This window comes from Monodon monoceros, unplaced genomic scaffold (genome assembly GCF_005190385.1).
Source record: "Monodon monoceros isolate NGI ecotype Baffin Bay Population unplaced genomic scaffold, NGI_Narwhal_1 Super_Scaffold_19, whole genome shotgun sequence".
NCBI classification, from domain to species: Eukaryota; Metazoa; Chordata; class Mammalia; order Artiodactyla; family Monodontidae; genus Monodon; species Monodon monoceros.
Window position 1 is genome coordinate 27,172,121 of NW_021703775.1, and position 24,695 is coordinate 27,196,815.

Sequence of the window (24,695 nt, forward strand, 5' to 3'; positions counted from 1 at the left end):
TAATCTTGGTTGTAGGTTTTTCTCTTTCATCAGTTTAAGTATATCCTGCCACTCCCTTCTAGTCTGCAGATGTTCCACTGAGAAACCAGCTGATAATCTTATGGGTACATCTTTGTATGTTATTTTTTGTTTTTCCTTTGCTGCTTTTAATGCTTTTTCTTTGAATTTAATTTTTGTTAGTTTGATTAATATGTGTCTTGGTATGTTTTTCCTAGGGTTTATCCTGTATGGGACTCTCTGTGCTTCCTGGACTTGGGTGACTATTTCCTTTCCCATGTTAGAGAAGTTTTCCACTATAATTTATATATTTGCTCAGACCCTTTCTTTTTCTCTTCTTCTTCTGGGACCCCTATAATTCAAATGTTGGTGCGTTTCATGTTGTCCGAGAGGTCTCTGAGATTGTCTTCAATTCTTTTCATTTTTTTTCCTTTATTCTGCTCCTCGGCAGTTATTTCCACCATTTTGTCTTCCAGCTCAATTATTCGTTCTTCTGCTTCCATTATTTTGTTATTGATTCCTTCTAGTGTATTTTTCATTTCAGTTATTGTGTTGTTCATTTCTCTTTTTTCTTTCTTTTTTTTTTTTTTTTGTGGTACACGGGCCTCCCACCACCGCGGCCTCTCCCATTGTGGAGCACAGGCTCTGGATGTGTAGTCTCAGTGGCCATGGCTCATGGGCCCAGCTGCTCTGCGGCATGTGGGATCTTCCCAGACCAGGGCACGAACTCGCGTCTCCTGCATCGGCAGGCGGACTCTCAACCACTGCACCACCAGGGAAGCCCTCTGTTTGCTCTTTAGTTCTTCTAGATCTTTGTTAAACATTTCTTCTATTTTCTTCACCCGTGCTTCCATTCTATTTCCGAGATTCTGGATCATCTTTACTATCATTACTCTGAATTCTTTTTCAGGTAGATTGCTTATTTCCTTTCCATTTATTTGGTCTTGTAGGTTTTTACCTTGCTCCTTCATCTGTGCCTTTTTTTTTTTTTGCCTTCTCATTTTTTTTTTTTTTTTTTTTGAGTGGGATTGTGTTCCTGTTGTACTGTTTGTTTGGCCTGAGGCTTCCAACACTGGAGTTTGTAGGCTATTGGGTAGAGCTGGGTCTTGGTGCTGAGATGAGGAACTCTGTGAGACCTTACTCTAATGACTATTCCCTGGGGTCTGAGGTTCTCTGTTAGTCCAGTGGTTTGGACTCGGAGCTCCCACTGCAGGAGCTTCCGCTCGACCTCATGCTTGCAAATCAAGATCCCACAAGCCGCATGGGGTGGCAAAAAAAAGAAAAAAAGCAATAACAAAGTAAAAAATAAAATTAGAGTAGGAAAATAACAGATATGTTAGCAAGAATATAAAAATAAAAATATAGATGAATCAACAATCAGAAGGTACATCCGTACCACAATAGTAAAAAAGAGGAGGGAAAAAGAAAAAAAAAGAAAAGGAGGTGGGGGAAAAGCCTTGGCTGTGGAGAGTGGGGGCCTAAACAAGGGCAAGGTTTGGGTGGTGGGTGGGGCCAATGCTCAGGACCCACAGGGCTGGAAAAGGCTCTGGGGGCTGTGGGGGGTGGGGCTTAGGCTCAAGGAACAGAAGGGGCCCACACATGCTCTCCACCCCTCCCCCCCCGCCTCCCCGCCCCCATCTCAGAGGATATGGGACCTCTCCTGGGAGCCAGCAGGCTTTCTGGGCTTGAGTGGGCAGGGCAAACTCCCTCTTTTCCTCTCCTGCTTCTCTGGCCTGGCATCTGGGAGGGCCCCTCCTGCCTGCCTCTCCTGATCTCCCCAGCCTCCCTGTTATGCCCCCAGGATCCACATGGCCTGGAGGGGGCTTTGGATTGCAGGGGACCAGCCTGGGAGCTCAGCAGGCTCCCTGGGCCCCAGTGAGCAGGGTAATTGCCCTCCGCTCCTCTCCCGCTCCTCCTGGATGGCCCCTTCCACCTGCCACTCCTGATCTCCCTGAACTCCCTCCTATGCCCCCAGGACCCATGTAGCCTGGATAGGGCTTTGTTGGGGGGTGGGGACTGGCTTGGGAGCTCATCAGGCCTCCTGGCCCCTGTGGGACAGGTGATCGCCCTCTGCTCCTCTCCCGCTATTTCCAGAGAGTCCCTCCCACCTGCCTCTCCTGATCTCCCCTGCCTCTCCTGTTCTTCCCAGCCTCAGGGACACCAATCTTGTCTGGCCTCCACTTGTCCTCCTCCGTCGGTCCCTCTTCATCCTACCGGTTCACTTGCGGGGGGGGGATCCTCCCATCTCCTTGGGGGTTAGAGTCCTCCACCAGTAGCTGGCAGGCACTCTAGTTGTGCGGAGACACTAACTCCAGGTCTTCCCACACAACCATCTTGACTCCTCTCTCTCTCTCATTTTTATTTGTATATTTACTATAAGTTCTTTCTTTGTAGTTATCATGAGGTTCACATGTATATCCTATGTATATAACAGCCTATTTTAAGTTGATAGCAACTTAGGTTTGAGTACATTCCACAATTCTACAATTTTTACTACCCTCCACCACATTTTATGTTTTTGATGTCACATTTTACATCTTTTTATTTTGTGTTCCCTTAACACAATGTATTTTTAGCTAATTTTACTTCTTTTATCTTTTAAGCTTCATGGTAGCTTTATGAATGGTTGGTCTACCGTCTTATATTTTTACCCTTTCCCCCGAGGTTTTTACTTTCATAAGTTTTCTCGATATTAATTAGTGCCTTTTTTTTCAGCTTAGAGACGTGACATATAACATTTCTTATAAGGCTGGTTTAGTAGAGGCCTCTTTTTGCTTATCTGGAAAACTCTTCATCTTTTCTCCATTTCTGAATAATAACCTTGCCAGATAGAGTATTCTTGGTTGTAAGTTTTTTCATTTCAGCACTTTGAATATGTCGTGCCACTCACTTTTGGCCTGCAAAGTTTATTCTCAGAAATCTGCTGATGGTCTTAACTTTTGACATTTTTATTATAATATGTTTTGGTTGGATCTCTTTGGGTTTATCTTATTGGAATTCGCTGGGCTTCCTGGACTTGGATGTCTGTTTCCTTCCCTAAGTTAGGGAAGGGTTCAGCCATTACTTTTTCAAATAGTTTTGCCCTTGCTCTTTCTCTTGTTTTTCTGGGACACCTATATTGCCTATGTTATTTTACTTGATCATGTTCCACAGGTCCCTTATTTTTCTTAAAAACATTTTTTTTCATCTTACTGTTCTTTCTGTGTGAGTTCCATTGCTTTGTCTTCCAGTTCACTGATCTGTTCTTCTATTTCATCTAGCCTGCCGTTGAACCCCTTTAGTGTAATTTTCAGTTCATTTATTGTACTGTTCAGCTCTGTGACTTCTGTTTGGCGCTTTCCTATATTTACTGTCTCCTTGTTTGAAGTTCTCACTGTGTTCATCCATTCTTCTCTTGAGTTAGGTGAGCATGTCTATGACCATTACTTTGAATTATTTTTCAAGTAGATTACTTCTGTATCATTAAAGTTTTTCTCCTGAGGTTTTTGTCTTGTTCTTTCATTTGGAGCATATTTCTCTGCATCCTCATTTTGCCTGACTCTCTGTATTTGTTTCTTTATATTAGGTGAAACAGATAACTCTCTCAGTCTTGAAGGTGTGGACTTGTGGATGTGATGAACCTTCTTGTTCAACCTTGCCTTAGCTGTTCGTTGTCTTTCAAACCTTTGCAGTTGTCTGAACTGCCTGATTTATTCTTGATGTGTCCTCATTGATGAGAGTGTACCAAGGCCTGTAAGTGTGTGCCCAGGGGAGGAATATCACTTAGCACCTATTTTCAGGCTGATTGGCAACCAAATCTTCAGGCAGCAGTTTTTAAAGTATGCAAATGTATACATTCCTTTGGGACCAGAATCGTAATCCCTGCTGGCCACCAGTCCAAGAGATCTGGAACGTGTCCCCTGGGTGACAGTTGCAAAATTTAGGGCTCCAGATGAGTTTATAATCTCCTTTCTTGGAGGTCTTGTTGAGCTGTATCATGGCCAGAGGGATGCCCAGGGCTGGTGTCTTTCTGCTTACATTACCTGGGAGTGCCTTCTTATCCCTGGATGTATGTGAAATCTGAAACTTGTCCCTCAGACTGAAGCTCCAGGCTAAGTAAATAGACCTTTTTCACAGGAAGACTGGAGTTGTATTTCAGTTTGCTGTCTGTGTAGTGTCCTGAGAGTGGTGACCTGCCAAGAACTGTCTTTCTGATTGTTACTGTTCTGTGGAGCTCTGTAGCTCAAGTCTCTTTGGCCACCAAGGTCAGGTAATCAAGTAGTGTCCCCTGTGTGGATTGCATGCACCTGCTGGCTTTAGCAAAGGCAGCTAATAGCTAAAAGGGCTGAGTCATGCTAACCAGCTTCAGAAAAGCAGTGAGAAAATATCTTGACTGTGTGGTACTTGCATATGTTTCTGCAGTGCTGTGGGAGAATGCCTTGTCCGTGGATGTGTGCCAGTTTTAGGCCAGGAGTGGGAGAATGCCACAATTGCTTCTACTGTCCCATCCGAGCCAGGGAGTAGGGGTGTGCTACAACTGCCCATGCTTTTCAGCTTCAGGAAGGCAACAAAATAGTGCTGTGACCGCTTGCCCCTGCCTGTCTTAGCAAGGTGGTGGGAAGGTGCTGTCCAAACTTGCCTGCCTCTGCTAGCAGGGTAGGTGGAGAATACAATAATGGCATCTACCACTTCCTTTAACTCCAGAGAGAGAGTTTCAAGCATCTCCTGCCCCTCCTGCAGGTGCTTTTAGATTAGTAAATGAGTATCCTTCACATATAGTCCAGGTGCTTTTCAAAGTGCTGTTTTTTTGCTGGGTCTTTGGTGAGTAAGCCCATCTGCTAGCCCTTTAAAAGGGGAATCTTGGTTCCCTACAGCACTTTGTGTCCTTTGTGTCCCTTTAGTTTTCTAAGCAAGATGTTTTTAGTGCTTGTCTCTCTGGTGCAGATCCCAGGGATTAAGGTGCTTGATGTGGGGCACCAACCCCTTCCTCCTCCAGGAGAAGCACTGGACTGGTAAGATCCCTTCGTCTTGTGTGTTGCTGCACTGAGCTGTGGTTTTTGCCAAGACCATGTCTCTGCCTTTGCTATCCATCTTGATGTGGTTCTTCTATCCTTTATTGTGGAGAAAAAGTTCATCTCATTTTCGGATCTTTTTCATAGGGAAATGATCCATATGTAGCTGAAGATTTGGTGTGTCCACGGGAGGAGGTGAGTTCAGGATCTTCATATGCTGCCAGGTTGGGATCCCTGTAATATATTTATTAGGTGTTTACTTTTTAGATCTCCTTTAGTTTGGGTTGACTGAGAGGAGTTATTTATAAGTTATGTGAGTTGTTAAAATTGACCACAGAATAGGTGTAGAGGGATATATGCCTATAATTTTCTCCCCCAATTTTAGCAGCTGTCTTCTGAACCAAAAATAGGTTCCATAAAAGTAATGCTTTTTTGGTATAATATTATTCTTTGTTGTAATGAAAGTCTAGAAGTCAGATGGAAAATTGGCATCTTTGTTGATACCATAGTTATAATTGAAACTATTGGTTCAGTTGAAAAATGGACTGAACCAGTAGTTTAAATTAGAACTATTTCTGGCCCTTTTCAATTGAGATGGGGTGGTCCTTGGAGGAAACCTTGCTTATATATGACTTACCTTTTTTGGGAGACTAGGTTAATAAAATACTAAGAAGCTAGTACTACTTCCTACCCTAGATTATTTTTCTTCCCAACTTTACTTATATTTTTGATATTTGGGGGTCATTTTTATAATCACCTAAAAATTGACATTGGTAAAGGATGTAAAACTCAAACTGATATGTGGTAAAAAATTGTGGAGAAAAGTTAATGCTATTTTCAAAAATAATGTTAAAGATTATCTTGAAATTTACTTTATCCATTGACCAGCCTATCTTAAAATGATGCATATATGATTTCGAGTGATCTTTTAGTGTGCTAGACATTTAGCAAGCCTACCATAATGCTCCTGTCTTAGGTTATTGGCTTTCTAAAAGAATGTTGTATTTGAAAATGACTAAGGGGTTCTTGAAATATTATTAACATGGTAGATATTGTCCTTCCAGATATTAGAATATATTATAATGTTTACAATAGTATAAAATCTGTGTAAGAATTCAGGATTAAAATATTAACTACATGTATGTCTCTTAAACCTCTACCAGTATTAAATAAATAAACACTAATGTCTGAAACACAACTGCCACTTTATGAAAGATACTCTTCTTGATCACTCTGTATTAAAAAAGCAGCTTCTCTTTTCTTCTTTTATAATTGCTAAACTGTTTTCCATTTTCGATGCCATTCATTCATTTATTCATTCATTCGTGAGAATCTGAGTTTCCATCTGGAATCATTTCCCTTCAGCCTGAAGAACTTCCTTTAGCACTTTTATAGTGCAGGTGTGTTGGTCTTAAATTCCCTTAGTTTTCTTTTATCTGAAAATGTTTTCCTCTTGCTTTCATTCCTGTATTAGTTTTCTAGGGCTGCCATAACAAAGCACCACAAACTGGGTGGCTTAATAAAAAAAAAAAATCTACTATCTCACAGGTCTGGAGGCTACAAGTTCAAAATCAAAGTGTCAGCAGGGTCATGTGCCCTCTGAAACCTGCAGGAGAGAATCCTTCCTTGTGTCTTCCTTTATTCTGGTGTTTTGCCAGCAATCTTAGCATTCCTTGGCTTGCAGTTGCAGCACTTCAATATATGGCTCCGTTATCACCTGATGTTCTCCTGTATGTCTTCTCCTCTTCTTATAAGGGCACCAATCATATTGGATTAAAGGCTCAGCCTACCGCAGTATAACTTGATCTTGAATACATCTGCAGTGACCCTGTTTCCAAATAACGTCACATTCTAAGATGTTTAGAACTTCAGCATTTCTTTTTAGGGGACACAGTTCAGCACATAACAATTTCTGAAGGATATTTGCTGGATTTACAATTCTAGGTCGATAATTTTTCAATTTTGTTTTCATTTCTATTGCTTTCTGGCCTCTGTAGTTTCTGATGAGAGATCAATAGTCATTTGTATTGTTTTTCCACAGTATAGAATGGGTGTTTTTCTTTCCCCTATGGCTTTCAAATTTTTCTCTTGATCTTTGATTTTCAATAGTTTGACTATGATATTCACATTGGGATTCACTGAGCTTCTTGACTCTGGTACTTTATGTCTTTTATAAAATGTGAGTAATTTTCACCCATTGTTCTTTCAGATATTTTTTCTTCACTATGTTATTTCTCCTTTTTTTCTAGGACTCTAGTTCTACTTAGGTTAGACTTTTTGATATTATCCCCCATATTCCTCAGGCTCTGTTTTTCATGTTTGTTTGTTTTTTTAATCTGATTTTTTCCTAACTGGATAATTTCTGTTCATATATCTTCAAGTTCACTGACTCTTTTCCTTTGTTATCTCTGTTTGACTGTTAAGTGCATTAAATGATGAATTCTTTATTTCAGGTAGTATAGTTTTTAGTTCTAGAATCTACATTTGGTTGTTCTACATAGTTTTTATTTCTCTGCTGATATTTACTGTCTTTTCATTAATTCATAATGAGAATGAAGAGGGCATAATAAATCTTTGGCAGAAAGAGAGTGGAGGTGCATCTAATATCAGAGAACCTAAATATGTTAAACAATGCTCACAGCTCTGAAGGGAGAAATAGACAACAATACAATAATAACAGGGGACTTAAATACCCCACTTTCAACAATGAATAGATCATCTAGACAGAAAATCAGTAAGGAACCACAGGACTTGAACTAAACCTTAGGCCAAACGGACTTAAAAAAACACATGCAGATTATTCCACCCAACAGTGGCAGAATACACATTCTTCTCAAGTGTACACAGAACATTCTCCAGGGTAGATTATACATTAGTTCACAAAAGAAGCCTTAGCAAATGTAAGAAGATTGAGATCATATTAAATATGTTTTCCGGTCACAATGGTATGAAACTAGAAGTCAGTAACAGATGGAAAACTAGAAAATTCATAAATGTGTGGAAAGTAAACAACACACTCCTGGACAACCTAGCCATAATGAATCAGGAAGAAATAGGAAATTTGAAAGGATCATTTATGAGTAAAGAGATTGAAACAGTCAAAAACCTCCCAACAAAGAAAACCCCCGGACTGGATGATTTCACCAAACATCTAGAGAAGAATTAACATCAGTTCTTCTCAAATTCCTCTAAAAATTGAAGAGGAGGGAACACTCCCAAATTTACTTTACAAGGTGAGTCTTACCCTGATACCAAAGCCAGTTAAGGGCACTACTAGAAAAGAGAACTACAGGCCAGTATTCCTGGTAAATAGAGGTGCAACAACTGTCAACAAAGTACGAGCAAGCAGAAATCAACCGTATATTAATAGTATCATGCATCATGATCAAGTGTGATTTATTCCTGGGATGCAAGAATGGTTCAACATACGCAAATCAATTAATGTGCTATATCACATTAGTAGAAGAAAAGATACAATTATATGGTCATCTCAATAGATGCTGAAAAAGCATTTAACAAAATTTATCATCTTTTCATCAGTAAAACTCTCAGCAAATTAGAATAGAATAAATATATCTCAACATAATAGAGTCCATATATGACAGATCCCCAGCTAACATCATACTCAGTGGGGAAGGCTGAAATCTTTCCCACTAAGATCTGGAAGAAGACAAGAGTACCCACTCTCACCACTCCTATTCAACTGAGTAATGGAAATCCTAGCAAGAGAAATTATTCAAGAAAAAGAAAGAAAAGGTATCCAAATTGAAAGAGAATAAGTAAAATATTCTCTATTTACAGATGATATGATCATATATGTAGAAAATCCTAAAGACTCCGTAAAAAAACCGGAACTAATAAATAAATTCAGTAATGTTGCAGGAGACAAAATCAATACACAAAATCAGTTGCATTTCTATACACTAACAGTGAACTACCCGTAAAAGAAATAAAACAATCTCATTTATAATAGCATCAAACATAAAAAAATACTTTGGAATAAATGTATCCAAGGAGGTGAAATATCTGTACACTGAAAATTATAAGACGTTGATGAAAGAAATTGAAGAAGCACAAATAAATGGAAAGATATCCCATGTTTATGGATCAGAAGAATTAATATTGTTAAAATGTCTATAATACCCAAAGTGACCTACAGATTATATGAAATTCCTATCAAATTTCCAATGGCATTTTTCCAAAAAATAGGAAAAAACATTCTAAAATCTGTATGGAACCACAAAAAACCCTGGATAGAAAAGTGATTCTAAGAAAGAACAAAGCTGGAGGCTTTATTCACAGTAGCCAAGATACAGAAACAGCCTAAGTGTTCATTGACAGATAACCAGATAAAGAATTTATATCTATATATACCTATATGTATATATCTATATATCTACGTTTCAGCCATGACACAAGGAAATCCTGCCTTTTGCAAAACATGGAATGACCTTGAGGACATTATGCTAAGTTAAGTAAGTCAGATAGAGAAAGACAAAAACTGCATGGTGTCTCTTAGATGTTGAATCGATAAACCCAAACTCATAGAAATAGAGTAGAATGGTGGTTGCCAGGGACTGGGAGGTGGGGAAATAAGGAAATGTTGGTCAAAGGATATGAACTTACAGCTATAAGATGAGTACGTTTTGAAGATCTAATATACAGCATGGTCACTATAATTAACAATATTATATACTTGAAAGTTGTTAAGAGAGTAGGTCATAAATGTTATCACCACATACAAAAATGATAATTATACGAGGGGATAGAGATATAAGGTAACTTACTCTGGTAGTCATTTTGCAATATATACGTGTGTCAAGTCAGCACGTTGTTTAATGTTAACTTCTGTATTAATTACATGTCTGTAATATAGCTGGAAGGTAAAAAAAGGAAATGGAGGGAAGAGTGATAAATATACATAGTTACCACTATATATAGGAGGGTGTATTAAGCCACAACTGAAAGTATAAACAGGTTCATGTGGAACGGAGGAAACAGTTCAATACAGACAACTCCAGACAAGCTGAATCTTTGGAGGTGTGAGTTATTATAGATGATGTGGGTATAAAGCAGTTAATTCCTCTACTTCTCCTTTCCCTTGCATGGAATATTTGTACTTATATTCTTAGGTGGGAGACTGGAAAATTCTTTTCTAGAGAAATTAATAAAGGACTGCCACAAAGTGCCATTTGGATTTCCCCATCAAAGAGTTGATTTCCTTTGTAGAATTCCCTAAAGTGAAGCTTGCTACTTGACAAATCTTCCTATGCCCATAGACCTTCCTGTAAACTCTTAAGTGATTTATTATTAAATATGAATAACTGGCCAAGGATCAATAGATATTTGAGGAAAATATCCAACTGGAAAGAGAAAGATAAAAATACCAATATGAGAAAAGAAGTAACAACAATAAAAAGTACCTAGATGGAGCAAATAATGCAGAAAACAAAATAATATGTCAGAAAAATTCATTGGTATCCTCAAAAATTAAAAATTTAGTTTGTTATAGAAAAATATTACAAAGATCATCAGGAAGTGTACCAATGTTTTCTTAGGTCAGTCTCCCAAGGCAATAGAAATAAAAGCAAAAATAAACAAACGGGACCTTATCAAACTTATAGGCTTTTGCACAGCAAAGGAAACCATAAACAAAACAAAAAAATCCTATGGACTAGGAGACAATGTTTGCACATGATGCAGCTGACAAAGGGTTAATTTTCCATATATACAAACAGCTCATACAACTCAATAACAAAAAAACAAACAACCCAATCAAATAATGGGCAGAAGACCTAAATAGCCATTTCTCCAAAGAAGACATATAGATGGCCACTAGGCACATGAAAAGATGCTCAGCATTGCTAATGATTAGAGAAATGCAGCAAAACTACAACTAAAAGTAGAGTTGCCATATGGTCCAGCAATCCCACTCCTGGGTATATATCTGGAAAAGACGAAAACTACTTTGAAAAGGTACATGCACCTCAATGTTCATAGCAGCACTATTTACAATAGCCAAGGCATGGAAGCAATGTAAATGTTCATCGACAGATGAATGGATAAAGAAGATGTGGTATATATACACAATGAAATACTACTTAACCATAAAAAAGGAATGAAATAATGCCATTTGCAGCAACAGGATGGACCTAGAGATTATCATACTAAGTGAAGTAAGTCAGAAAGAGAAAGACAAATACTGTATAATATCACTTACATGTGGAATCTAAAATATGACACAAATGAACTTATTTACAAAACAGAAAGAGACTCACAGACATTGAAAACAAACTTATGGTTAGCAAAGGGGAAAGGGGATTGGGGAGGGAAAATTAGGAGTTTGGGATTAGCAGATACAAACTACTATACATAAAATAGATAAACAAGGTCCTACTGTATAGCACAGGGAAATATATTCAATATCCTATAATAAACCATAATGGAAAAGAATATGAAAACAAATATATATAAATATGTATAACTGAATCGCTTTGCTGTGCACCAGAAACTAACACAACATTGTAAATCAGCTATACTTCAATTAGAAAAAGCAAAGATCATCAGGAGGAGTTATATGAGAATTCAGTATCGATTAGGAGTTCTAGACAAGGGGAGAAAATCATCAGAGCATTAATATAAGAAAATCTCAGGACTTCCACATGTATTGCTTACTGAGTATAATGAACAAGTTAAAGACCTACACCAAGGTACATCCCCTGAGAAACTGAGAACATATACAGTAAAAGGTTTGAAAAGCTTCCAGACAGAAAAAGTAATATATAAAGGAATGAAGATCAGTATATCATTGCTTTTTCCACTAGCAATAGGGGGTAATATAGGACAGTAGCGTGAGGAATGCCTTCAATAACCTAAGGGAAAATTATTGTCAACCTTGAATTCTATAGTTTATTTAGAGAAGGATTAAAGTCATTTTTAGAATGGAAGAATTCAAGAAATTTAATTCTTAATTCTTAAGAATTATCTGAAGATGCGTGCCAACAAAATGAGAGTCTGGATTAAGTGAAATATAGATATGGAATTATTGAAACTGAAATGAAAGTAAGTCCCCTCCAGAATGACTGTTTATCTGCATAATTGCTAATACATTTATATTGGTATGCCAAAAAGTATCATACTTAAGTTTTTTTTTTTTTTTTTTTGCGGTATGTGGGCCTCTCTCACTGTTGTGGCCTCTCCCGTTGCGGAGCACAGCCTCCGGACGCGCAGGCTCAGTGGCCATGGCTCACGGGCCTAGCTGCTCCGCGGCATATGGGATCCTCCCGGACCAGGGCACGAACCTGTGTCCCCTGCATTGGCAGGCGGACTCTCAACCACTGCGCCACTAGGGAAGCCCCCATACTTAAGTTTTTAAATCTGCTTTTTGCTCAAAAATATTTCGCAAATATCTTTCTCAACAAATAAAAATACTTAACAATAATATTTGCATTGTACTACATTTCAAAGAATGGATGTTTATTTGAATATAGACTACTATAGGACTTATAGGACAGTCCTTATAGGACAATCACCCCAGGTTATGCCTTTAGGAATAATAAGGTTTGGATAGAATGTCTATTATGATGAGCTTTTTGGAAAAAATCAAGATTGTTGTAGCTAGAATATTAGAGAATTTTTTGAAAATGTAGGCAATTTGAAACTCCAAGCAAAACAAAAAGCTGTACCAGAAAGGAACTATAATCAACTATGTAATCATTGCATATATACTTGACTCTGTCGTAAGATGGTTTGGTTACATGACATGATGATTAATACTGATTATTGCTTTTACTTAAAATACTTTGTTGGGAATATAATTTAAGAAGCAGTAGTGTAAGGGAGTCTATATTTTTAAATGATCTAAGTTTTTAACAGAAATTAAGGGTATTATTAGAAATGTGGGTATAAAAATATTAACTCTACAGAGCAGGACTGGGGATTGAAAAAGGCATAAGAGGGAGTCTACTGTTTTTTATTACAATATTTTCAGTATTACTAGATTTTTTAAACCATGAAATTATATTCATTTTGCAGACATTTAAAATAAAACAAATTGGGAAAAGATAAATTGTGCTGTAAAGTTGAGTTGGGGTGAATAATCATTTGAGGGAGTAGTTTTCTTCCTGTAATAAAATAATTAAGGATATCCACATGATTTTAGCTCTGGAGTTAGTCTTTGCAGCAGTTATTAAATAGCAAAATATTAGAAGCAATATAAATGTCCTATAGTAGAATATATTCAAATAAATATCCATTCTTTGAAATGTAGTACAATGCAAATATTATCGTAAGTATTTTTATTTGTCGAGAAAGATATCTGTGAAATATTTTTGAGCAAAAAGCAGATTTAAAAACTTAAGTATGATACTTTTTGGCATACCAATATAAATGTATTAGCAATTATGCAGATAAATAGAAAATACAGATGAGCAAAAAGAGAAATCTTTATATATGTACAGAAAATAGGCTGGGTTGTAATTCATCAAGTAACTGATTATTACTGAATGGAAATTTTAGATTTTTTTTCCATTTTTTTCTTTATGTTTATTTTGTAATTTATTTTACAGTTAACTCAATTAACATTGTGCTTGTGGTGTATATATGTTGACGAAAGAAAAAGATAGTATTTAAAAAGAGCTGGGATTATCCTAATTCACAAGAGAATTCTTTTAACTTTTACTATTGCTTTGTACAAATTGTAATACACTACGTCTAGTACATCTTGTTGAAATGAATTTTGTTAGTGCAAAGACTTTTTCCCCTCTATGAAATATAGGTTTAAATGTATTTATTTATTTAGAGCTGTGTTGGGTCTACGTTTCTGTGCCAGGGCTTTCTCAAGTTGTGGCAAGCAGGGGCCACTCTTCATCGTGGTGCGTGGGCCTCTCACTATCGCAGCCTTTCTTGTTGCAGAGCTCAGGCTTCAGACGCGCAGGCTCAGTAGTTGTGGCTCACGGGCCTAGTTGCTCCGCGGCATGTGGGATCCTCCCAGACCAGGGCTCGAACCCATGTCCCCTGCATTAGCAGGCAGATTCTCAACCACTGCGCCACCAGGGAAGCCCTATAGGTTTAAATATGAACTGTAGACTTTCAAACAGCTAAGGATCTCAGTTATAATGTTGAAGGCAATATAGTGAACACCTTTTTCCATTAAAAAAAATTTCTATGAATATCATAATCCTAAATTTCTCATTCTACTGATGGAAATTCTTTGGAACCTGATTAAGTTGTATGAAAAACTTTGTTTATCTCTCCTTTAAAATATTACACAAAATACACATATATAATGCATGTATACACCCCTATGTACACTAATATGTAAATAACTTTTTGGATATGGTCTTGATATGTTCTATTTCCTTCATTTTAACTCACTATCCTTGTTTTGTTTTTATTTTGTTTGAACAAGATCTGATATTGGAGCTAGTCACCAAAGAATACTAGTTGCCAGAGATAGTGCTAAACCATGAAGAAACCTTTTTGAAATTACAGGTCTTGTAGCTCTTTTCATTGGTGAGAACTGAAGAGGGTAGCTTTGGAGTCTTTATATCTTGGTCTTGCCAGTTATTTTCATGGACATCCTTTGGGCTTCAGATATGGGGTCATAATCCTACTTCATTGTATTTTTGTATGGGATATTATTTTAACCTTGATTTCCTTGGAGAAACCTGAGAAGTTGGTGTTTGAGTGGTGTATACAAGCATAAGGGTCAGGAGGAGTGAAAAGAAAAATTGTAGAGTCAGTACAGTGGTACACTGTAGGGCAGTCTGGTTCCTTAATCCATGAAGAAGCTATATGGAACTCACCGTGGGAGGGATGCAGTGGGGAGCATTTATCTGTCAGTTCTTTGGTCAAGGTTTGCCTCACTTCTGGGTTGAGAATCATGAGTGCTAAGTAGTTCTGGTGGGATTCCACACTGTGATGTCTGAAAAACCTCTGGGCAGGAAGCTAGAGGTGTGGTGTAAATGCTAGAGCTGGTTTCAGTTTACACTATATGACACTTCCAAGGCTGCCCAGGACAGGTTGCTGATGTTCTACGTGGAATAAGAGCTGAGGCTGAGAGGATATGAAGTGGAGCACAAGAGGTGTGCAGTACAGATATCTAATACTTGGCATGTAGCACAAATACAAAATAGAATGGCAATGTGAAGCAGTATTAGATGCCATTAATGATTATGTATCTAAGTATTGCTAGATCTTCAATTTTTCCAGAATAGACGGTGAAACAAGATTCCTATCTCATATTCAGAGGGAAAACAGGTGGAACTTAAATTTTTAGTGTCTTTTTTTTTCTTTTGACTTATCTTTTAATTCAAGATAATTTACATGTATTATCTCATTTAATCCTTGTTGCAGTTCTGAGGTACATTTTATTAACCTTTTTTTTTTTTTTTTTTTAATAGATGGGATGTTGGTTCGAAAAGAACCTGTCCATGGTTATGGAATTAATATGTTGCAGAGCTTAGATTTAAAGACCCGTCTTACTCCAAGAAGGTTTTTTTTCTTCTTCTTCTTTTTTTCTTTTCTGGTATAGCACCCTGTAATTGAAGTCCATGTAGTTAAGTATATCAGGTCTTGAACCTATAAGCCTACACCTCTCTCCCTTTTCAACCCGTTTCTGATTTTCAAGCTCAATTTTATGTATTCTTGTAGTCCACTAGAGGTCAGTATTGGGCTGATAAAGAAAGGAGCCTTTGGCTTTTGATTCACAGAATTTTAACTCTTTGAGTCTTATTGCTAGGAACCCTTGGAAGTTGTATTCACAACAAAACTTTATTTAATAGCATGTGTAATGACAGTTGTAAAAGTTTTAGTAGCTACATTTTTAGGTGAATAGTTCAGGTTAGGTAATTCTTATGGGTCGCCACCCCTGCCCCCCCATCCACCTTCTAATAGGTAGGAGAATATCCAAATCATGTCTTTTACAGATATCCCTCTCTTTTATTGGGCCAGATCTCATTCTTAAATAAGTTTCTTTTGTTATCTTTTGCCTTTATATAGTAAACATTTATCTGAATTTACTGTGTATGTGTCACTGTATCTGAGCTTGTGGGATTCTCATAATGGTGAAGTATGTTTCCTGTCCTAAAGAAGAGAAGAGTTATACACTGAAGTGCCATACTGTTATTTTTTACTTGGATATCTGACAGGTTTATTGAACTCATCTTCTCTATCCTACCTTCAACTAATTATTTCCACGGTTCCTATTGTTTGGAATGATCCCACCATCTAGTCATAAAGACCAGAATACTTGGAGTTATTTTTATTTCCTTCCCCTCTTCCATGTACTACATTTAAATCAGTAAATTCTGTTGCTTCTACTTTTTCTGTAGCTGCTGCTACCTTAATTCAAGTCCTCATCATTGTTATTTGGACTCCTTTCATGATCTATATTGGTTTTCCTGTTTCTATTTTTTATCTCCTCCTAGTTGACCATTCCTCCGCTCCTAGGGGATTTGCCTAAATTGTAAAGCTGATCCTGTTCTTCCCCTGCTCACATTCTTCTGTTGTTTCTCCGTTGCCTACTAGCTAACCTTGAAACTGCTTTGTATGGCATCTTCAACTTTATCTCTTGTTAGTCCTTCATAACCTATGTTCTTATACAAAATTATTTTTTCCTTGTGTGGATAATGTTGTTTCACATGTGGTGGTCTTTTCTTATCTGGTTTCTTTCTTCTGGAATGGTTACCCTTCTATGTACTTCCCTTTGGAAAAATCATATCTTTTTTTTTTTTTTTTCGGTGAGCAGGCCTCTCACCGCTGCGGCCTCTCCCGTTGCGGAGCACAGGCTCCAGATGCGCAGGCCCAGCGGCCATGGCCCACGGGCCGAGCCGCTCTGCGGCACGTGGGATCCCCCCAGACCGGGGCACAAACCCGCGCCCCCCGCATCGGCAGGCGAACCCTCAACCACTGCACCACCAGGGAAGCCCCATATTCATCTTTTAAGAGCACAGTTTGCTACCTTTTCCTCTGTGAAGTTCCTTACATCCCTACAAGCAGATATGATTACTTTCTCCTTTGTCTAATCACTGCACCTGTATTTATTTCTATCTTTATACTCTTTGCACTGAATTTCAGCCCCTCAATTGCTTACCTACTTCTTACAATAGAATGATGTGAGGTTCAAGAGTCAGAGAATCCATCTTATTCTTTGTATACCCAAATTCTTTGTATACTCAGTGCAATATCTGGTGCCAAGTAGATATTCAATACATGTTTGACTGAAAGTAGTGATACAGAGAGAAAACACTGAGTTAGAACAGTGAGAGGAGGCTTCCTAAAGGAAGAATAATTTTACTTGGGTTTTGGAGGAAAGGTTGGATACAGGCAGGGAGAGGTCTTCTAGAAGGGAAATGGCATAAGCAAAGATACAGTAGTGGAAATATTTTTAGTATATTATGAGGTAGATTCTGATCCAAGTAGAAGATTCATGTTGGAGAGTATTGGGTAATACATTGGAAAATTAAGTTCAGCTTCCATTATTGTGGAGTCTTAGTGATAAGATTATGGAGTTTGAATTTGTACTTGTTCAGATTGTTTCCCCCAGTTTACCTCATGTTTAATTGGTGTGATGAATGATGTGGTTTAAGAAGAGCCTGGCTGCAATATGCATGGGAATTGTAATGAGGAGGTGATGAGTTCCATTTTAGGTATGTTGGAAGTGAAGTGATGGTAGAACACACAGTAGTAATATGAAACTAGAGATATGCTATTGGATCTTGGGAGAGTGGAAAGAGTGGTAGAAGAGTAGGGGCTGAGGAATAAACCTTGCTTAATTTCTGTATATTAGGAAACCAGAGAAGAACACATGTGAGGAATCTTGAGGAAGAGGTGGGTAAATGTGTAAAGATTATTCACAAAGAGAATGAACAACCAAGAAAAAAAGAAGCCTAAATGCTTTCTTAAGTCTATTTGTGTGCTTGATACCCTTTTACCTCTACTGCAACCTAGGCAGCAGAAATCAGTAGCTGCTTCTTCGGCTCCAAGGTTGTCTTTGGAGGGACAGAGTAAATGGTCCTGGTGAGGCGGCTTGGCATGTTAGGAAAGAGCTCTGAAGAGCTTTTATTATTATTATTTTTTTAAGGACTTTAGAGTCACATGTTAATTTTAATATATATTGCATATATTTACATATTTGTATCTATGTTTACTCTTCTCCACTTCCTGCCAGTCCCATAGTATACATTTTGAATAGATGGTAGTTTTCCTTTGCTTCCTAATGGGTAATAACTGAGTATTTATTTCGTTGTTCTACCTGTTTTAGTATTTCCAACTTGGCCAGTTCTTTCTTGGCAGATCTGCCCTGACTGCTCATTTATAGACTGGAGAAGCCTTGATAATTTTGACAGAGATCCCGGGTTCTCATAGAGACTTGGAATAAAACTTGCCGTGCTCTCATTTCTAGCATAGGGTTTGCTATTTTAATTTGCTGATTTGGCCTAAACTGCTTTGCGCTCCATCAAATTGATTGGTAAACCAGACACACCTAAAAAGAACAAATCATAGATGATCTAAAATTACTTCCATAGGATACTTTCAGATTTGTATCATTTCAAGTATAAATGATAGTACTTAAGTGTGGCTCCTTTTGATTGCTTTTGGTACACTGATAGTATTTTAGTGATTGTGAAGGAAAAATATTTAACTTTGGATTCAATAAAATAAGACCAACTTATGAAAGCTTTTGGTTTTGCTGTACTGAAAGAGAGGATAAAGAGACAAGTGATTACTCTCTAGTTGAGAGCTTGTTTTTTTTAAATCTGAAAGCTTTAGATTTCTAGAGTCCTGGCTCCCTTTTTGTGTGGTTTGCATTGGAAGTAAGTGGGGGAGAACTTCTTACTTTTGAGAGAAGTAGAATGTTCTATCTAATTTGGGGTCTCAAATGCTTGGAGGTTATGTATGTCTTGTGTACAAACATAAACGTGCTTGGATACCTTCTCTCTCAGTTTTGTTACTGAAGCCATGTATTTTATGTAAGTCAAACCAAAATATCAACAAGTACTATGCAGAGAAACAAGTTAGTCCATTGATTCAAATCTCTGGAATGTAGATTCTTTTCATTTTCTTGGCAGAAACTAGCTCACATAGTTCAAGTTTTTCTCTGTCTTGTTATAATTGTCTCATTTAACCAGTACCTGGACTAACACCTTATACTGAATATTTATCTAGAATTCCTTAATCTCATTCAGAATATTTGGAGATTCTGATTTTTCTCCTGAGCTAATTTCTACTTGTCACTGAGTAGAAATATCATATATTGATTAAGCAATGTATATTCTGGGAGGTCACATTTCTTAAGCTTTGTATCTTCGGATGATACTAAGTATTAGTATTATTTCTTCTAAAAAGGAAAGTTCCACTGTGAAATACTTTTGGAATGTGCTGGGTTAAACCATATTAAAGAAGTTTCCTTAAAATAGGACTTCTCCCAGTTTTTATTCTGTTAATGTGCATCGTATATCTACAAGAAGGCTTGTATAACATGCAGTGTTTCCCGTTTATTTGACCACAGAACTCTTTTTTTTGGGGAAACATTTTCATCATGCTTTGAGGGACTGTTGGTATAGTGGGAAGATCACTGATATGGAATTTAGGAGATCACACTTTGGGCTTCTGATTTATCACTTACTAGCCTTGTAGCTTCAAACAAATCCTTTGTCTTCTAGCCTATTTCCTGAGTGGTGACTAAGGTCCCTTCCAGCTCTGATACTTTGGTTTAGCTTCTTTTGTTGAGTCTGTATAGTCACACTTTCCACCTCTTTGGATCTATGGAAACCACACCATCATTTGAGTCTATTTTGTTAAGTTGAGGGAATTATACTTTTCTATAAAAGTTTAGAAAAAGAAATGCTTAAAACTCTGTTTTCCACAGACTAAGCTCATGAAATCCTGTTTAATTAGTTAGTTCAGATTACTCTATTATGATATTTCATTATCCTGATTAAAATTTATTGGTCTCTTGTATCCACATATGTGTTTCTAAGAGTCCCCTAAGCTTAAAGGCTCCTGTCCCTCTTCTCCCAACCACAGTGGTTCTAGTATAGCACCTATCTTTCAAGAGATAAATATTCAGTCATTTTTACTAATCTCTTGGCTACTTAGGTACAAATCAGTAGATTTCTTTTTTGTGATGACTTAGTGTTTGTATTTGAAAAGTCTCATGATAATATTGACTGATTATCTTTTTTTCTATGGAAACTGGGGAAATGAATAAAGATGGGTAGCTCCAGCGTTAAAAATCTGTACATTAATATGTTTGGTTTTATTTCTGGCACTAAAACTTTATATATTAAGGGATTTTGTTGTATTTTTCTTAAGATACCAATTAGTTCAAAATTAGAAGTTCTTTGAATACTTAATTAAGTTCTGTTTCTTTTGTTTCTTTTTTTGTTTATTTGCGTGTATGTGTTTCTATCCTAGGCCCAACAACAAAGAAACCTGGATAACATCATCTTGCAACAACCCAGAATAGGTAGCAAGAGAAAACCTAAGAAAGATGCATATACAATTTTTGATACAGAGATAGGAAGCACTAGCCCCAAGTCTGAACAGGATTCAGGAATTCTGGATGTTGAAGATGAGGAAGATGATGAAGAGGTAACTAACATTTGAACCGGGGAAGTGAACCTGTTGTTACGTTTCAATATGGTATGTTTGAGATGTGATGAAGAATTTATCCATATAACATAGCTGTGTTATCTTCTGGATATTAAATATCATTTTAAATACAAATGTTCCCTGATTTAAGGAAACTGAAGATGTACTAAGATATCTTAGATTCTAATTCTTTAGACTTTAAATATACTCATCCATTTTTTTTGTTTTTTAAGTTTCAGGGTTTGTTGATTGTATACTGACTGGGTACTACATTAAGGGAAGAGTAGAGCTTACCTGACTTAGAGAAAGAGATCTATTGATAGATGATCTCCACTGAAGCTGGAACAAAGTTACTTCAGACAAATAAAAGATGTTACTTTAAACAGTAGGAGTAAACAGAGATTTCTTAGGCTTGAGAAATGGTTCAGATTGAAATTGTAAAAAGGTTCCAGAAAGTTGAGAACATATTTCTGGAGGAAATAAATGTATGAGTGATTATAGGGTATCTGGGAATTTTGTGATATATCCCTAACCTCTTAGTTCTGTGACACTTTCAGGTAAAGAATAAGATTAAGTGGCTTAACTAGTACATTTTTTTATATCCTTCTTTGTTGTTGGAAATATGTTTAATGTGTTTTTAAAAATAAAACTACTATGACATTTGAGATTTCCAGTTAAAACATTTTTGAACTACTTATCATTTGCATAAACTGGATTAGTTTTTTGTGAGTATAGTGGTTAGGTGCATGAGCTTTGCAGACTTACAGACTGCATTCAGATATTGGTTTTGCCATTTTATTTTATTTTACTGTAAAAATTGTCATTAATGATCATATTATTTACTTTTCAAATGCTCACTGACATGTGCAAGGAACCATTTACTCCTGTTCTCAGTAACCTGTTTTATCTTTAAGTATTTGTCTCCTTTTCATTGTTTCATTTCTCCAGATAAAACTGGGTTCAGTGTTTCTTCTCCATCATTGTTCTTTGTTATGCGCTTACTAACCTTCTTACTCTCCTCTCCATGCCAAAATACAGCCCCAAAATTTTCACTGTCTAACTTTGCAATCTTAGGGTAATCTTGATCCCCTGAATATTTTTTAGCATTCTCTCTTGCCTGGAATGACTGGTACGGTTGGATATGGATCCACCCTGGAGATCAGATTGTCAGGGATTAGACCCATCACAGATGAAAAATTACAGTAATAGTACAATAAAACATCCGGATCAAGATAAATCCAGTTAACATTTTAAACTTACATTTTGGTTGCCCATTAAGGAAATTAAATTCTATCAGGCACTATGGCTTAAGGAAACAAGTTAAACATTGTCTGTGCCCCTGGATAATACACACCCCAAAGAGATGGTTATGTGATAAGATGAAAGCATGAAACGTACACAGTTCTCATATATTAGTGAGAACCTTCTGGATATGAGCTACTGTTTATCATTAGCTCACTGAAGATCCTGGGCAAGTCCTTTTAAATTTTTGTGCCATATTTCTTCATTGTTTTGTCTTCTGAGGTCCAAAGAGGATGAAGAAAGTACGACTAGTAAAACGTGTTGGGATCCCTCATAAAGGAAATATTGTAAGAATGTACTTGGAAGTTAACATTTTAAAATGGTTCTGTATCCCAAATCAAACAGAATTTGTATTAGAGATTTGCTGATTGAGCTCTTACAACAAGAATTCAGCACTTTGCTGTCATCTAATGGCATCCTATCTTAAAAAAAAAATCCTACCTTATATTTATTTACTTCTCAGTTTGAATCTTCTTCAAGTGCACATTCTTAATCTCAAACCTCATGTAGAGAATTATTTATTTAGATGTCTCCAAACTGGTTTCTTGGCATAGTTCTTGCATGGTGTGAATAAATTCTTCAGATAAGGTCTTCCGTGACCCACTGTGACGTTCTGACCTTCATTCCTGTCATTCTTAAACAGACCTCATTGAGAGTAGCGTAAATAGTTTTTGAAATATTTTGACTTTTAAACTGTGCCATAGAATCTAGTAGTTCTTAATCTATTTGGAGATCGTTATATTCCTGTGAGAGTTTGATAAAAAATACGGAGCCTTTACCCAGTAAAATCTATGTATATTCACTCACAAAAAGTTCTGCATGAAATTTCAGGGAATTTGTGAAACTCATGTTGCCCTTAGGACCTGAGTTAAGAGCCATGTTGTAGAGAAAGTGCTTCTTGAACTTAAATGTGCATAGGAATCACCTTGAAATCATATTTAAATGCAGATTCTGATTCTGCAGGTTGGGGGGTGAATCTGAGAATCTACATTTTTAACAAGCTCCCAGGTAAGGATGGTGCTTCTGGACCCTGGGCACACTTTAAGTTGCAAGGCTATAGTGGACCATGAGGAAGCATTTTTAGTACATAAAGCAAACAAACTCATGAATGTTTAGGTGTCCTATTGCTTTTTCATTAATATGTCCTAACATTTTTCCAGCAATGAATACAGTACTTGAAGAGAAAGTTATAGTTTGTCTTCTAAAATCTGTTGCTTGTAATAGATTACCTGCATTATTTTTCATGAAATTTTATGATTCTGATTTAATATACTTAAGTTTAGGTATATTTTTCATTCTCTGAAGAACTTTTTGCCCTTTCCTAGTGCTTTTAATGGAAGTGTACTTAATACATTCTTTGAGCCAAGTGACATTTGTACATTATTTAGTATGTTTTTAGTTTGATAATACTTAATAGTAGACCATAGAATGAGATGGGTAAGGAAAGCCAAACACCTAGAAAATAGCTTTGCACATAGTAAACAGATAGTTAATATATTGTTAAACTGAAATAAAGTTTGTGCCAGAGATGGGAAAAACTTAATAGCCTGGAGAACTGAAGATGAAGTCATAGAAGTGAATTGTCATCTTGGATAAAAAACTGACTACATGTTGAGCTGACTGACAGAGTCAGTCTCTTGATTGCTGAGAAGTGTTGCAGGAAAACTGTTCCCCTGTAAATTCTCTTCCTATTTGTATTTTATTTTTGTCTAAACTAATGAAAGGGTCGCCTTAGTTAAGTTTTTTTTTAACTTGTCTTATATTAGAGTTGAACTATATAAACTACTGATATTTGACCGTTTTTCATCAACTTAATTCAATTGGTTTTCAGTGGAAATGTGTATGATTTGGGGAATTTAAAAAAATTATATAAGTTTCAAGTGTACAACATTATAATTTGAGATCTGTATATACTACAAAGTGATCACGTACCAAATGGTCACATCTGTCACCATACAATTGACCCCCTTAATGCCTTGCACCCATCCCCCAGCCCCCTTCCCTTCTGTTAACCACCAATCTGTTCCCTGTAACTGTTTGTTTTTGTTTTATTTATTTGTTTTGTTTTGTTTTAGATTCCACATATGAATGAAATCATACAGTATTTGTCTTTTTACTTCTGACTTATTTCACTTAGCATAATACCCTCAGTTCCATCCATATCATCCCAGATGGCAAGATTTCATTCTTTTTATATAGCTGCATAGTATCATTGTGGGTATATCTGTATCTCTAGATCTGTATCTATACCTTTATCTGCACCTATATGCCACATCTTTTTTATCCATTCATCCATTGATGGACACTTAGTTTTTTTCCCTGTCTTGGCTATTATAAATAATGTTCCAGTGAACATGGTGCATATATCTTTTTTTTTTAATTCCTCTACGTTTTTTTTTTTTTTTAGCAAATTGTATTATTTATTTATTTATTTATTTTTGTCTGTGTTGGGTCTTCGTTTCTATGCGAGGGCTTTCTCTAGTTGCGGTGAGTGGGGGCCACTCTTCATCGCAGTACACGGGCACTGTCGCAGCCTCTCTTGTTGCAGAGCACAAGCTCCAGACGCGCAGGCTCTTAGTGTGGCTCACGGGCCTAGTTGCTCCATGGCATGTGGGACCTGCCCAGACCAGGGCTCGAACCCATGTCCCCTGCATTGGCAGGCAGACTCTCAACCACTGCACCACCAGGGAAGCCCCATATATCTTTTTGAATTAGTGTTTTCATATTCTTTATATATATACCGAGAAGTGGAATAGCTGGATAATGTGGTAGTTCTATTCTTAACTTTTTGAGGAATCTCTGTACTGT

General features: G+C 37.0%; 1 protein-coding gene across 8 annotated transcripts in view; it reads left to right on the plus strand.

Moving 5' to 3' along the window:
• EXOC6B (exocyst complex component 6B) overlaps positions 1 to 24,695 on the plus strand; it is a 702,680-nt gene that overhangs the window by 246,464 nt on the left and 431,521 nt on the right. For 6 of the 8 annotated variants that reach the window (XM_029232675.1, XM_029232678.1, XM_029232681.1 and 3 more), the window contains 2 exons: positions 5,136 to 5,183; positions 20,409 to 20,585. In XM_029232675.1, the coding sequence (XP_029088508.1) occupies positions 5,136 to 5,183; positions 20,409 to 20,585 (225 nt within the window). The remainder of the gene's footprint in view (positions 1 to 5,135; positions 5,184 to 20,408; positions 20,586 to 24,695) is intronic. The other 2 variants (XM_029232676.1, XM_029232679.1) reach the window with 1 other exon arrangement.